Consider the following 16,907-nt stretch of genomic DNA (forward strand, 5'->3'; position numbering starts at 1 on the left):
CAAATATACTTTGTATACAAACAGAGATATGAAAAATTGAGCTCTATATGTGTAATAAGAATTGTAATGCATTCCATTGTCATATATAAATAAGTAAATTTAAAAAAGAATTAATTCTCATATTGTTGCATGAAATATAAAAGGCAAACACTACCAAATTCATTCTATGAGCCAGTATCACCTGGATACCAAAAACAAATAAGGAAACATCATGGAATGAAAATTATAAGTTAATATCACTGATGTACCCAAAAGCAGAAATTCTTAACAAAACATTAGCAATTCATGTTCAAAAACATATTTAAAAGATTGTACATCATTATCAAGTTGGTTTTACTGTAGAATACAAGATTATTTCAAATCAATAAATGTTAGTCTATCACATGAATTAAGGACAAAAAAAAGATGTAGAAAAGGGCTTTAACAACACTTGGCCTCCATTCATGTTAAAAACCCTGAAGAAATTAGCGATAGCAAAAATTTACTTAAAAGTCATAAAGATTAACCAGGCATGATGGCACACTCCTGTAATTCCAGTGGCTCTGGAGGATGAGGCAGGATGATCATGAGTTCAAAGCTAGCCTCAGCAAAAGTGAGGCACTAAGCAACTCAGTGAGACCCTGTCTCTAAATAAAATACCAAATAGGGCTAGGGGTATGGTTCAGTGGTGGAGTACCTCTGAGTTCAATTCCTGGTATTCCCCCTCCAAAAAAAAGTCATAAAAATTATACATGATAAACCCAAAGCCAACATCATAATGAACAGGGAAAAACTGACAACATTTCCTCTGAAATAAGGAACAGAACAAACATGTCTGCCCTTACCACTCCTTTTCATTATAGTACTTAAAATTTTAGCAAGAGCCAATTAGGTAAGAAATAAAAGGGATACAAATAGAAAAGGAAGGAAGCAAATTATTGCTTTTCACAGAAAATATGATCTTATACTTGGAATATCGAAAAAACTCCATCACATGACTTCTAGAGCTAATAAATTCAGAAAAATAGCAGGATAAAAAAAAATCAACATATATAAATCATTAGCTTTTCTTTACATCAATAAGGAATCTGCTAAAAAAGAAACCAGGAAAACAAATCAATTTACAATAGCCTCAAAAAATACTTAGGGCCGGTATGCACCTGTAATCTCAGCAGCTCAGAAGCTAAGCCAGGAGGATCAAGAGTTCAAAGCCAGCCTCAGCAAAGTTAATATCACCAGAGAATAGAAAAGTCCAACCTTTACTGCTTTGTGCCCAAATTCCATATGTTCTTCCCACAACTGTGCCCCTCTCTCCTGAATATATGTGACCTTACCTAATCTCTATTGTGTCTACTAATCCTAAGCTTTCTGAGGATGTCTTCTCCCTAGCCAAATGAAAGACCTTTGGGCTATATTTCACAGGTCTCTAGTTCAGTACATTGTTAGGTACCAGCCAAATAAGTAGGACAAATTACTTTTGATATATATGATGGGTGGGAATACCCAATATTGTATCTTTTTTTCACCAGTGTTTTACAGAAATGAGGTAGGAGGAAGCTAGAAGCAAAATGACTTAGAATTAATAAAAGAGGGAAAAGTCTTGAGTGCTAACTTCTTTGTGGTCCACTATGTAGGATTATGATGTGACAGAAAAATTAATCAGGAAAAAGTCAATCTCACATTTTGAGAGTCTGAGATGAATGTTGTGTTGAGCACCATACAAGATAAAAATGCTATGAGAGTTGGGGACAGAGTGATGGGGAGTTACTTTCAGTCAGAAGATCATGGGAACTTTTGTTTGTGGGAGAAGAACCATGCTTATGGGAGCCTTTGGTTATAGGAGAGGGGGAACCAGAATTCACACTGGGCCTGGGATGCTGGTTAAAACTTGAAGATTTGGGGCTAAGAGGAAAGACGCTGGGATAGGAAATGACCTAAGCAGAGATGAAAATGTATGAATCCATGGAGAAAGAAAATGGGACAGCAAGTAATTACACTTCCTCCACAACAGAAAAAAACAATATCTGAAGTACTCTGCCTCTTTGGTAGTTTAGGAACTATATCACATCAAAGATGTGGTTAAATTTTGACAAGTTGTGAGAGTCTGGTCATTTGCTTTTTTACTCCCATAATATGAGGTGATGTCTCCCAAAGGATTGGGTAGTAGATGTAGAGGCTTCATGAATGCATTTACATGTTTCAGTCTTGAAAGGTCTCAAATTAAATTACACATAAGGGAACTTGGGGATAAAAATATCATCCATTTCACTGATGATAACAATATTTTATACGGTGCAAGTTTGGCCACCTGCCATTTCCTGTAGCATTATTTTACCTTAATAAAAAGAAGATAATGTCAGACCTGTACAAGTAAATTTGTGTCTGAAACTGAGAAATATCTCTGCTAAAGAGAGTGGAGCAATCTGCACACGTCAGTGCTTAGAAGCCTGGGAAGTGGCAGACTGACAGTTCAGGGGCACAGAGAGCCCTGGAAGCCCGGCAGCTGTTCTCTAGTGCAGCCTGCAGTCATCGCCATGGCAACATCCCTGCTGGGAATGCAGCTCAATCCATAGAAACCACCATCATTTTAAAATTAAAGCAGATGATTCCAGATTGCATCCTGTGTAACAAAACCCATTTTTATAGAAATGTCCTTTCTAAGGACATAATTTGAACAAATGGGCTGAATTTGAATAGGGATTATGAATAAGATGGGTGATTCTCAAACTTTAGCTTATTTCAAACTCACCTGGTGAGCTTGTCAAAACACAGATGGTCAAGCCTCACCCCCAGAATTTCTGATTCAGTAAGACTGGGCTGGAGGCCAAGAATTTGTATTTCTAACAAGTTCCCATGTTATATTGATAATTCTGGTCTGGAATCCCACTTTCAAAACCACCAAATTACATACTCGCATTATTTCTGTGTTAATTTCCCAAGTTTTTGTCATTAAACTGTGGTCATATAAGAGAAGGTTCTTGGCCTTATAAGATACAGTAGTATTTGGGGAACAGAGGCATCATGTCTGCAACTTTGTACTTCTCAGCTTTCCATTACTATGACAAAAGACTTAAGAAAATCAACTTAAAAGGAGAAAAGGTTTATTTTGCTCATAGTTTCAGATTTTAGTCCATGGTCAGCTGCCTCCATTGCTTTTGAGCCTGTAGTGAGATGGAACATCATGGTGGGGAGAAACATTTGGAGCAAAGCTGTTCACCTCATGGCAGCCAGGAAGAAAAGAAAGGAGGGACACCAACATCCCAATATCCCCTTCAAGGTACAACCCAAATGACCTAACTTATTTCTACTAGATCCCACCTCCTAAGGTTCCATCATCTAACAATATCACAGGCTGGAAACTCAGTCTTTAATACATGGGCCTTTAGGGGACATTCAAGAGCCAAACTATAAGAAATGTATACTCAAATGGTTCAGGAAAAAAATAGGTAAATACAACAGATAGATAAATAGATAGAATGATAAAGAAAATGTAGAAAAATGATGACAATTGGGGAATCTGGATGAAGAATCTATAGGGGTATATTGTGTTATTCTTGTAACTTGTCTGGTAGTTCAAAATTATATTAAAATAGAAAAAAATTAGGGAATATTATAACATATCATCTAGACCTGTCCAATATGTTAGCCAGTAGCTACACAGGGTAATTTAAATTTAAATGATTTGAAATTGAATAAAATTTAACATACAATACCTCAATTGCTCTAACCAAACTTCAAGACCTAAAATGCCATGTATGACTAATGTTAGACAACACAAATATAAATCATTTCCAGCATCACAGTAATTTTTATTGAACAGTGCCAAATACAATTTAAAATATTTTAAGAACAGGCAGTAAAGAGTCTTTGAAAGATTAACTAAGACTAAGGTAGTAGTGAATGTAGAAGTACTCATCATGAGCAGCTGGAGTTAGTTATTTCTGATATAAGACTTTTATTAACTAAAGGGGCTAAAGAAGAAAATTATAGCCAGTGAATCATAGTACAGTACCTATGCAAATATCTATAGTTTTGAATGGATTAGTAGCACATTTGCAATAAAATCTGTTCAGTACCACCAGCACTCTGATACACTTCATCATCATATTGATTTTCTTAAGAGTTCATTAGATAACGGAGAAGATGATATCCAAATGACATGGTTTTCTTCTTTTTCCCCACTTTCCTCCAAATAGAAGATGGGCAAGATCTAAGTGAGTAAACACCCAGCAAAGCTGAGCTGGGGAGGCTGATCTAAAGGAAAATGGTCAAAATCTGGAATGCTTCCAACTCATTCAAATAAATTTTGCTATTGGTTTCACTTTGGGTGATACACCAGATGATGTGTAAAGCCGGCAAGGCTGGTTTTCATTGCCATTTGTACTTCTGAGCTTGTTTTCCTTCTCCTGCCTATGATAGACCAGGCACCTTCGGATTGTATGTGGATTTCCAAACTTTCTGACCCAAAAAAGCCTGACTTCTACTTTAAAGTACTTCTTTCTTCCCAGCATTGTTTCTTTGGGGTTCCAGAAACACCCAAGTGATGAGCTGACTAAATTCATTCTAAACAGTTCCAAATTATACTGAGAAGCATTTGGCTAATCCTTGCTCCCAGAATACTCTGGGAGATACTTTTTGAGTAATTTATCTTCAGATATTCTCCTGCCTAACCCAACCCTGCCACCTCTCCCAGACTTAACCCCTCAGGAGTAACAGATCTGCACTATAGCTACACGTTGTCAATTTCCCCTTCTTGGGGCTCGGTAAAATACAAAGCTGTTACTTGGAAAGAACAGAGAGTAGCAGGAAAAACTGCAAATACCTGAAGCCATAAATCATAAATCAATATATATGAAGGATTTCAGCAGTGGGGGGGGCATTATTTGCATTTTCAAATTTCCATTAAATAAAATAAGCCATAAAACTAGAAGCCAAAACTCAGGAGATATACCTCTGCTCTGTCCAGGCCTCTGTTAGGGTATTTAAATGTCCATCTAAGGTTTGGTGGACACCCTCTGCAAAAAATATTGAAACGTCTTCTGCATGTATTTCTCCTTAAATTATATTCATTCTTACTGAATTTTCCAAAGGGAAATTAGAAATGATTTTTGTTGGAGTTAGGGTTGTGGTTAGTGATAGAGTGCCAGTCTGCCATGTGTCAGGTACTAGGTTCCATCCTCAGCACCGCATAAAAATAAATAAATAAAATTAAGGTATTGTGCCCATTTACAGCAATAACAACAAAATTTTAAAAGGAATTTTGTCAGTTACTTAGAGATGATTATTCTTAGCTCCAAGACATGAGATTCCAAGTCTTTATAGTTTAACTTATAGTTTGATAATTGACCAGATGGCTCTTTATATAAGGTTTTTGACTATGCAACAGACTTTTATTAACATTTCCAAGAGAGAAGAAGAGTCTCACCTCACAGTACTCCGTGATAATGCAGAAATTATCTTGCTCCACAAAACTTGCATGGAACTTGACAATGGCTGGATGGTCCAGCTTGGAAAGGAGCTGGGCTTCCAAATTGGCCTGCACAGTCTCATTTGGATTTAACTCTCCAACAGAGATTTCTTTTAGTACCTTTCTGCAGCCAAAACATTTTAAATACATTCAGAGTTGGAAAACACATTTAACACATATGAGCAAGTGGTACAGAACGACCTAATTAATGCCCAGGATGTAGGTCTAGTGTTGTTATGATACTGTCTCCTGGTGAGCCCTGGGCCTGCTTCCCTGTCCTGGTCAGTGACATGGTCTCCCCAAGGCCTCTAACTTACATACATCCAATTCGGTAGAGGGCAGATATGAAGCTAGTCTTGAGCAACATTGCTGGGGTGGCTCTTCTGTCTCACTAGAGGGTTTGGTTTCACTTAGTCTCTCTCATGGTCTCTGTTTCTGTTGCTTACATCTTATTTCTGCCTCATTTTCCTCTGCTTTTTAATTTTTTTCTCTGACTCTACCTTCTCTGTTTCTGTCACTTTCTCTTATATCCATATATATGCATCATTTATATATAAATATATGTACTATATATAAAATATATACCAATTTATATAATTATAATATAATAGATTTGATTATATATAATATAAATATAAACATTTTTATTAAAAATATAAATACATATAAATATATAATATCTAAAACTGTCTCTCTGTATGACTTTTTTCTTTGTCATCTCTGTGTCATTCTCTTTGCCTCTTTCTGGGTCTCCTTCTGTCTATGTATAAACACATACACATATATACACACATACACCTCTATCAGTAGGAAAACAATATTTACTTATTTTCACTTTAAAACTATTCTTGATATATCAAGCTTTATTGCTACCAGTATTTAGGAGAAAGAAATGTTAACTGAAAACACTGATAGGAGTATTTAGGATCTCTAGCATATATAAATAAAATAGTTCATTAAAATTCCAAATCATTAATTTAAAAATTGTGATACTCAATGAGAATTGGACCAAAACATTATCTATTCTCATCTAAGAAAAAACTTCTGATGAACAAACCAATTATAGTACCAGAGTGTAAACTAGATTGCTGGAGGAAGTACTTCAGAACACCAATTATGTATATACAGACAAGTTCTGCTGATTATAAGTGAGCTTTGGTTGTTCATTACAGCAAATTCTGTAGGACCTATACTAGCAAACATTTTTTAAATGTTCTTTAAGAGATACTACATATGCATATTAATTAAAATGTATTTATAGCAGAAACTCTCTTAATTAAAGGCCCTTTAACAAATTCAGAAATTTTCTATCAGTCTCCAGTCATGTATAACAAGTGCTCACCCTGCCCTTGCCATAGGGAGTACCCATGGCTAGTTGCTTCTCTGCACACCTATGTACTTCTGCCCTTCCAGTTGAGGTCTGTGCTTACCCAAATCATTGTGTTTATGTCTGTTTATGCCAAGTGTGCTTAGTATTATAAATTTATGACTTACATACTATATAAACTGATGACATATCAGTTATCTTTGACAGGAAAACTAACAAATCAAATGTTTACCAAAAGACTCGACTGACAAATTGAAAAAAATTGCTGTCAAGTAATTGGCAAAACAGTTCTAAAAAGTTGGTTAAACATGTAAAAATCCAGTATTATGAGTTCAGATTGCTAAATTCTCATTCCACATTATAGAAGATCAATCTGGAAAACTTAATTAATATATTATGGATGTGGTTTATGCAAATAGTTGAAGGGCACTCAAATCAGAGGACATTAGATGTTGGCTGTACATCAAAAAATTAGAGAAAATGTAGCATATGATTTAAATTGATATCTTAATTAATCATGTCATTTTAAAATTGTTTCCTCTAGTCAACCAAGTACCAGTCCCAGTCACATTAGATAAGTAGGCTCTTACCATTATTATATACATGATTACTCTATAAAGTTTTCATTAATTCAAAACAAGGCTTTTTTTTTGTTTTACTGTAGAAGGTGTTTATATCTTAGGTAAAATTGGCTACTTGTGTCAGCTTCAGGGCCTAAAAGCTTTAATATTGCAGTCAGCACACTATTTTGTAGCTTCCCCCCATCCTATTTCTCAGTGATAATCTATGATCAAAAACAACAACAAAATTTAAGTTAGGAAATCTGTCCTAGAAATTAAGACCACAAGCAGGAAAACTTTAAAAGTGCCCTTATCCTACATTAGTGTTGGATGAATAGCAAACAACCTTTTTCCTGACCAATAAAAGCTGTTAGATTTTTGCTTTCCAGTGTCTGAAAAGAAAATCCTTCTACTGGAAGATGACCATTATTGAGAAGTAAAATTTTTCTGAAATTTTGAGTCCTTTAACGTCTTATTCGTTTTAAATATTCTCCCTAGTCTTCATTCTCCCTAGATAGGATGAATTCTGAATTCATCCCATCCCTAAAAGACAACCAACAGGCACTAGCTGCTTCCACAAACAGCAAGTCAATTGCAATAGAAAGGGTAGCTCTGTGCTAGGAGACTCATCCACTTCAGGCTCCATTTGGCCATTTACAGGTGTCTTTAAATATGACTACAATTTAAAAAGTTGGAACATTTGGTTCCCTTCCCCTAACAGGTACATTCACATTGTTTTTTTGTTGTTTTGGGGTCGGGGTGGGTACCAGGGATTGAACTCAGGGGCACTCATCAACCACATCAGGGGCACCACATCAACAGCACTATTTTGCATTTCATTTAGAGACAGGGTCTCCCTGAGTTGCTTATCACTTTTGCAGAGGCTGGCTTTGAACTCACAATCCTCCTGTCAGCCTCCCAAGCCACTGGGATTACAGTGTGCATCACCACACCCTGCTCACATTGGTTTTGTTAGGTATTAAATAGTACATTAGGCCTCTCGATAATGAAGTAGATTCTAGAGAAATACATGATTGGTAACCTATTCTGTAGAAAAACTTCTATCAAGAATTTGACATGTTATTAGGAGGGGCATCTCAGGCTGTTGATATGCCCAAAGGGAATGGAAATGACATATGAAGCTATGTTTTTCTGTAACTTCTAAAGATTTCAAAACAGCAGGCAAAGCTTCATGGTGGTTTTCCAGTAATTTACTGTGCTCCAGCTAGCATGCAGTTGTAAAAGTCACAGTGGTTAAGCACGATAATATAAATCCTTACACAAACTTGTAATATATTCTTGCTGTGAAGGAACAAATGCTTGTTTTTCTTTACAAACACCAACTATTATGCAATGGAGCATGAGATTTTTACATACAGTTACCTGAGCCCTGTCTGGAAGCCTGATGATAAAGCGTAAAATCTTGTTTACCCACAACTTTCCAGATGTAGTTAGGTTATTAAGGCAGGTGATATCTATTATTATCATCTCTAGCTGACACAGAGAAATGCTTTCCTTGCCTAAAATTGTGTCACTGGACTGACAAAAGAAACTCTCACTGTATATCACTCAATACAAGATCCATATCAACCAAAGACAGCATGGAAGCTTACCAAGTCAAGGACAATTTGTCACTTGCTCAATGACTCTCAGCCTGTCACCCCTTCTAAATAACATGACAGACATTTATTTTATCACAGTCTCAACTATTCAGGAGAAACTTCATGACAGCAGCAAGAACAGGCACCTCAGGAGACTCACTCATTTTGCAAGCCTCCTGTTTTCTTTCTCAAGTGGCATGCATTTGTCTTTCTAGAGTCAATAGTAAACTGACTTTGGAAATTTAGGATAACCACAGCTAATTCCGTTCCTTTGAAATTAGCCCAGTTGATATTTTTGAAACATTAACCCTGGGGTATTTTCTCCCAAATTCCTGTATACTCTTTCACATTCTCCCTGTCCAACCAGTATAATAGATACTGCTATAAAAGAGAAACCTGCTAGGGCTGGGGATATGGCTCAGTTGGTAGAGTGCCTGCCTAGCATGCACAAATCCCTGGGTTCAATGAAAAAAAAAAAAGGAAAAGCAAAAGAGAAACCTGGAGGAACACTTAACCAATGGATGAGAATTCTTGCTATCCACCACTAAGAAATTTTAAAAAATAAAAAAACACAACTCCATTGTGTTTTTATACCACATTTTCTTTATCTAGTCATCTGTTGACAGACACCTCCAGACCAGAGGAAAGCAAGAGGGTCAGAAAGCAGAGAAGAAATTAGGTTCTTTTTGTTGGTAGTGGTGCATATTAATTATATAGAGTGGTAAGTTTTATTGTGGCATATTCATACATGTATATAACATAATTTGATTGGTTTCAATCCCTAGTACTGCACCTGTTTCTTCCTTCTTCTCTCCAATTCATCCCCTTCCTTTACCCCAATGGTTTCCTTTCTACTTTCATGCCAATCCCTCTTTTTTTCCCCTCTAGCTTCCCACATATAAACAAAACATATGACACTTATCTTTCTGACTCTGGCTTATTTTGCTTAACACGATACTCTCCAAATCCATCCAGTTTCCTACAAATGGTATACTTTTATTCTTGTTTGAGATAAATAAAACTCCATTGGATTTATATACCACATTTTCTTTATTCATCTGTTGACAGACACCTAGGCTGATTCTATAACCTGGATATTGAAAATTAGTCCTTGAAAGTAGTTGTTGTTTTATAGGCCAGGTCTAGAGAGGAGCAAGGCAGAGAACACCAAGATGGATAGGAGGATTTCAGAACAAAAGACCTATGTTCTCTTTCCAAATAGTGCAGAGAAAACAACAGAACCCCTATAATTTCTTGTATCCAGCAAGGGGTAAGAGCTTTAGAAAGGTCAAGGGGCATGTAAGCAGATAGGTCTAAGAGGACTTTAAAATATCTAATATCTCATGGTGAACCTCACTGGAATACTAGAGATGGGAATGACATCCTATTAGCCATGGTTATTTCAGTGAGGGTCAGTCAGTTGGTAGGAATGGAAGTTTTTCCAGTAAAAATTTAAAGAGAACTATCCATGGTCTCTTCCCCTGTGACCCAACCATCAACATCTATTCATTTCATATATATACCAGGAAATACCAACAGTATGTCTACACTGCAGTGGGCATCAGGCATTCATGATCCCTACTTTGTGTGTTCTTAGGCAGAATGACTATTAAACAAACAGATAAATGCACATGGATACATGAATATGTATGTTTGTATTGAAAACTTCAAATTGAAAAAATATCTGAAGTTTGTCTGATTTCAGAACTATAATCTAATGTGATCAGCAGCTACTGTACTCATTTAAGGCAAAGCCATAGGGTATTTTTCTATGTTTTTATTTGACACATTATAGCTGTACATAATGATGGGATTTATTGTTACTTAGTCTTACTTTTACAAAATATAACAATATAATTTGGCCAGTATCATTCTCTAGCACTGACCTCCTCACTCCCCTATCGGTCCCTTATCTCTACTTATCTCCTTTTGATATTCATGAGACCTGCCTCCATCTTTCTTTTCCTTTTTACTCTCTAGCTTCCATATATGGGAGAAAACATTTTCCTTGATCTTCTGTATTTGGCTTATTTCACTTAACAATGGTCTCTATAGTTCCACCCATTTTCCTGCAAATGACATAATTTCATTCTTCTTTATGGCTGAATAAAACTCCATTGTGCATATATAGCACATTTTCTTTATACATTCATCTATTGATGAATTCTTAGTCTGGTTCCATAGTTTGGCTATTGTGAATTGTACTGCAACAAATATGAGTATGAATGTATCACTGTAGTATGATGATTTTAATTCTTCAGGATAAATACCAAGGGGTGGTATAGCTAGGTCATATAGTTCCATGCCTAGTCTTGTGAGGAACTTCCATACTGACTTCCACAGTGATTGAACTAATTTATAGTCCCATCAACAGTATAAGAGTGTTCCATTTTCTCCATATCCTCTCCAGAATTTTATTATTATTTGTATTCTTGATGACTTTCATTCTGATTGGTGTGAAATGAAATAAGTTTCAATGTAATTTTGATTTGCATTTCCCTAATTCCCTAATTGCTAATGATGTTGAACATTTTCATGTATTTGTTGGCCATTTGTATTTCTTCTTTTGAAAAGTATCTAATTCATTTTCCCATTTATTAATTGGGGTATTTGATTTTTTTTGTGTGTGTAAAGTTTTTCAATTCTTTATATATATAAATATTAATCCTCTAGAATCCAAGATGGTGGGCCAGAGGGAGGCAGCATTCTGTGTCACTCTGTGAACTAGATCTCACCTAGTAGAAATACTGCATGTTGAGAGCGATAGAGGACCCCAATACCGCTGCTCTCGTGCAGAAATCACCAGCACTGTGCCCTCGCATAGGGCTCTGGGCCTCAGCATTCCAGCAGGACTCTCAACTCCTGATATCCAACTCCCGAAGTTCTGCAGGGTTTGAGAGCACCTTAGCAGGATCACCTATCAGCACCACTGCAGAATTCCCACGCAGGTCACTCAACTGCTACATACCCTCAACACAATGCCATCGCCCAGCTTCCCCCACCCCACCTGACACCCCGGCGCTGGAAACCGACTGCCTCTATCTTGGCCCACCTTCCTCATGATGTTTGATAGGGGAAGCTCCCAGATTGGAACCCCAGCTGGCCAGGTACCTGATTTCCAACACCCCCCTCTTCCCAGCAGTGGGAATCCAGCACAGTAGATGATCAACTCAAAACAGCTCTCAGTGAGACAGGTGTGCTGTACGACCAGGGCGCTACCTACGGGACCCCTGGGGAGAGCGTTCCTTTAATTGAGAACTGCTAAGGGAGAGGGAAACTGGGCAAAAGTCTGGAGACTAACAGAGAGACAAGGAACTGGGAAATCCTCAGGCAAGATAGGGAGATAGGACTGGGCACTCAAGTCATATAAGACTCAAGTCAAAAAGAGACCATTGAGGTGCAGTCTCCCTGAAGGGACTGGCAGATGCCACTTCTCACTTCCAGGTGTCCTGAACCAGGACCAGCCTTCCCACCCTGGTTACCTTCACCGTCCAGAGGGTGGAGATACCAACTAATAACAGACAACACCACCTATTGGATGAGAAGTGAAACAGAAAAGATATGAATCTCTAAAACTATCAACAATCCTGGTTTCTTCCTTCGAGATTTTTTTTTCTCTTTTTTCTTCTCCCCCTCTATCCTCCCACCCTCATATCCCCAACACATGTGAAACCAAGAACTTTGCATAAATCAGGATTTTTGAGGACTGGGACATCTGAATAATATAATATAGAGGTGCTGTATATGCCCTTTTTTTTCTTTTATTTTTCTTTTCCCCTCCAATCTTTACTATTTTAACATCTTTTATTCTAAATATATATGTTTTGTTTTATGTACTCTACTGTCTTCCCACATACTTGTCTACCCAAAACTACTTCTTGTCTATTCTCTTGCCACTAATCCTCTTTGTAAGATTTCTCTTTCAAACTTCCTAAGATATATTAACTCTATATCCTCACATCCTACCTCCTCAGCATATCATCCTACGCCTCACCTCCAGTTCATTGTCACAGTCAGAAACAGTAAACCCTTTTACACACCTACTGATTATATTAAAGATAATAATCAAATCCAACAATTCTGTACATTGTGACCAAACTGTATGTGACTTAATAGCAACGAATTGTTCATAGGTGGTATATTGTTGATTTTAGGATCCATTAACATTGTCCTTCCCTACATAAGAGAGATTTTGGAACCCTACAGGAACACTACAAACCTACAGGGTAAAAACAATAACACCCAAGACCCACAGAGCTAGAAGGGAAGACACATGAGCAACATGAAAAGACAAGGGAAGAAAGTGCCCCAAACAAATCAAGATACCACATTATTAGATGGCAACCACAGCAGAAGAAATGACATAGAAGTAGTTCAGGATGAATGTGACTAAAATGTTCTGTGAACTGAAGAAAGATATAAGAGAGCAAATATAGGCAGTAAAAGATCATTTTAACAAGGAGCTACATAAACAAATACAAGAAGCAAAAGATCACCTCAACAGGGAATAGAGGTTCTAAAAACAAACAAACAAACAAAAAACCAGAAATCCTTGAAATGAAAGAAACAATAAACCAAATTAAAAGTTCGATTGAGAGCATCACCAACAGAGTAGACTATTTGGAAGACAGGACCTCAGACAATGAAGACAAAATTCTTGAAAAAAATGTAGAGCACACAGTGAAAAATGGTAAGAAACCATGAGCAGAACATTCAAGAAATATGGGATAGCATAAAAAGACCAAATTTCAGGGTTATTGGGATAGAGGAAGGCATAGAGTTCCAAACCAAAGGAATGAACAATTTATTCAATGAAATAATATCAGAAAACTTTCCAAACATGAAGAATGAACTGGAAACCAAATTCAAGAAGACTACAGGACGCCAAATATATAAAATCACAACAAAGCAACACCAAGGCACATTATAATGAAAACATCCAACATACAGAATAAGGAGAGAATTTTAAAAGCCACAAGAGAAAGGAATCAAATTACATATAGGGGAAAACCAATTAGGATAACAGCAGATTTTTCAACACAGACCCTGAAAGCTAGAAGATTCTGGAACAACATATATCAAGCTCTGAAAGAAAATGGATGCAAACCAAGAATCTTGTATCCAGCAAAATTAAGCTTTATATCTGATGATGAAATAAAAACATTCCATGATAAACAAAAGTTAAAAGAACTTAAAGCTAGAAAACCAGCACTAGGAAACATACTTGGCAAAATATTCTATGAAGAGGAAATAAAAGACAACAAAGAAAATCAGCAGAAGGAGGAAGTACCCTAAAGGAAAAACTAATCAAAGAAGAAAACAAGTCAAGTTAAATTACAAAAATAAACAAATATGGCTGGGAATCAAAGCATGTCTCAATAATAACCCTGAATGTTAATGGCCTAAACTCACCAATCAAAAGACTTAGGATAGCAGATTGAATTTTTAAAAAAGACCAACAATATGCTTCCTCCAGGAGACTCATCACATAGGAAAAAGACATCCAAAGACTGAAGGTGAAACGTTGGGAAAAATCATACCACACACATGGACTGGGGAAGCAAGCAGGGGTTTCCATCCTCATATCAAAGTAGACTCCAAACCAAAGTTAATCAAAAAGGATAAAGAAGGACACTATATACAGCTCAAGGGAACCATATACCAACAAGACTTAACAATTATAAAAATATATGCCCCCCAAAATGGATAAGCTATGTTCATCAAACAAATTCTTCTCGAGTTCAAGAATCAAATTGATCACAACACAATAATTCTGGGTGAATTTAACACACCTCTCTCACCACTGAATAGATCTTCCAAACAAAAGTTGAATAAAGAAACTATAGAGCTCAATAATACAATCAATAATATTGATTTATCTGATATATATAGAATATTTCATCCTTCATTAAACGAATACACTTTCTTCTCAGCAATACATGATCTTTGTCTAAAATATATCATTTAATATGCCAAAAAGCAACTCTTAGCAAATACAAAAAAGTAGAAATACTACTATGCATTTTATCAGATCATAATGGAATGAAATTAGAAATCAATGAAAAAAATAAAAATAAAAATTATTCCAACACTTGGAGACTACAAAATATGCTACTGAATGAACAATGGGTTGCAAAAGACACAAAGGAGGAGATTAAAAATTCTTAGAGGTAAATGAGAACATAGATACAATATATCAAAATCTCTGGGACACTATGAAAGCAGTACTAAGAGGAAAGTTCATTGCATAGAGTTGATTCCTTAAAAGAAGAAAAAGTCAACAAATAAATGACCTACCATCACATCTCAAAGCCCTAGAAAAAGAAGAACAATTCAACACCAAAAGCAGTAGAAGCCAGGAAATAATTAAAATCAGAGCTGAAATAAATGAAATTGAAACAAAAGAAACAACTGAAAAAATGTACAAAACAAAAATTTGGTTCTTTGAAAAAATAAACAAAATTGACAGACCCTTAGCTATGCTAACAAAGAGAAGGAGAGAGAAAACTCAAATTACTAATGTACATGATGAAAATTTAATATCACAACAGATACTATAGAAATACAGAAGATAATTAGAAATTATTTTTAAAACTTATACTCCAAGAAAATAGAAGATATTGAAGGCATCGAAAAATTTCTTAAGCTATATTATTTGCCCAAATTGAATCAGGATAATGTACACAATTTAAACAAACCAATATCAAGAGATGAAATAGAAGACATAAACAGAAGCCTAACAACCAAGACCAAATGGATACACAGGACCAAAATGGATACACAGCTGAGTTCTTCTAATCCTCCCATTCCCCACCTCCTCACTCACCCCACTCCCACCCCCCACCATCACATTATGAATCAGCATCCTTAAATCAGAGAAAACATTCGGCATTTGGTTTGGGGGATTGGCTAACTTCACTTAGCATTATATTCTCCAACTCCATCCATTTACCTGCAAATGCCATGATTTTATTCTCTTTTAATGCTGAATAATATTTCATTGTGTATATATACCACATTTTCTTTATACATTCATCTACTGAAGGGCATCTTGTTTGGTTCCACAGTTTAGCTATTGTGAATTGTGCTGCTATAAACATTGATATGGTTGTGTCCCTGTGGTATGCTGTTTTTAAGTCCTTTTGGTATAGACAGAGGAGTGGGATAGCTGGGTCAAATGGTGGTTCCATTCCCAGTTTTCTGAGGATTCTACATACTGCTTTCCATATTTGCTGCACCAATTTCCAGTCCCACCAGCACTGTATGCATGCCTTTTCCCCCAATACTCGTCAACACTTATTGTTGTTTGTATTCTTAATAGCTGCCATTATGACTAGAGTGAGATGAAATCTTAAAGAGTAGTTCTGATTTGCATTTATCTAATTGCTAGAGATATTGAATGTTTTTTCATATATCTGTTGATTGATTGTATATCTTCTTCTGAGAAGTGTCTGTTCAGTTCCTTAGCCCATTTAATGATTGGGTTATCTGTTTGTGTGTGTGTGTGTGTGTGTGTTAAGATTTTTTAGTTCTTTTTATATCCTAGAGTTTAGTGCTCTATTTGACATGCAAGTGGTAAAAATTTGTTCCCAAATTGTAGGCTCTCTATTCACCTCACTGACTGTTTCTTTTGCTGAGAATAAGCTTTTTAATTTGAATCCATCACATTTATTGATTCTTGATTCTAATTCTTTCACTATAAAAGTCTTATTAAGGAAGCTGGGCTTAATCTGACATGATGGAGATTTGGGCCTACTTATTCTTCTATTAGATGCAGTGTCTCTGGTTTAATTCCTAGGTCTTTGATCCACTTTGAGTTGAGTTTTGTGCATGGTGACAGACAGAGGCTTAATTTCATTTTGTTGCTAATGGATTTCCAGTTTTTCCAGCACCATTTGTTGAAGAGGCTACCTTTTCTCCAAAGTATGTTTTTGACGCCTTTGAGTAATATAAAATAACTGAAATTAAGTGGG

General features: G+C 36.2%; 1 protein-coding gene across 1 annotated transcript in view; it reads right to left on the minus strand.

Moving 5' to 3' along the window:
* Nek11 (NIMA related kinase 11) overlaps positions 1–16,907 on the minus strand; it is a 337,064-nt gene that overhangs the window by 258,303 nt on the left and 61,854 nt on the right. The window contains exon 3 of the mRNA XM_027933893.2: positions 5,405–5,570. Coding sequence (XP_027789694.2) covers positions 5,405–5,570 — 166 coding nt within the window. The remainder of the gene's footprint in view (positions 1–5,404; positions 5,571–16,907) is intronic.

This window comes from Marmota flaviventris, chromosome 8 (assembly GCF_047511675.1).
Source record: "Marmota flaviventris isolate mMarFla1 chromosome 8, mMarFla1.hap1, whole genome shotgun sequence".
Classification (NCBI taxonomy): Eukaryota; Metazoa; Chordata; class Mammalia; order Rodentia; family Sciuridae; genus Marmota; species Marmota flaviventris.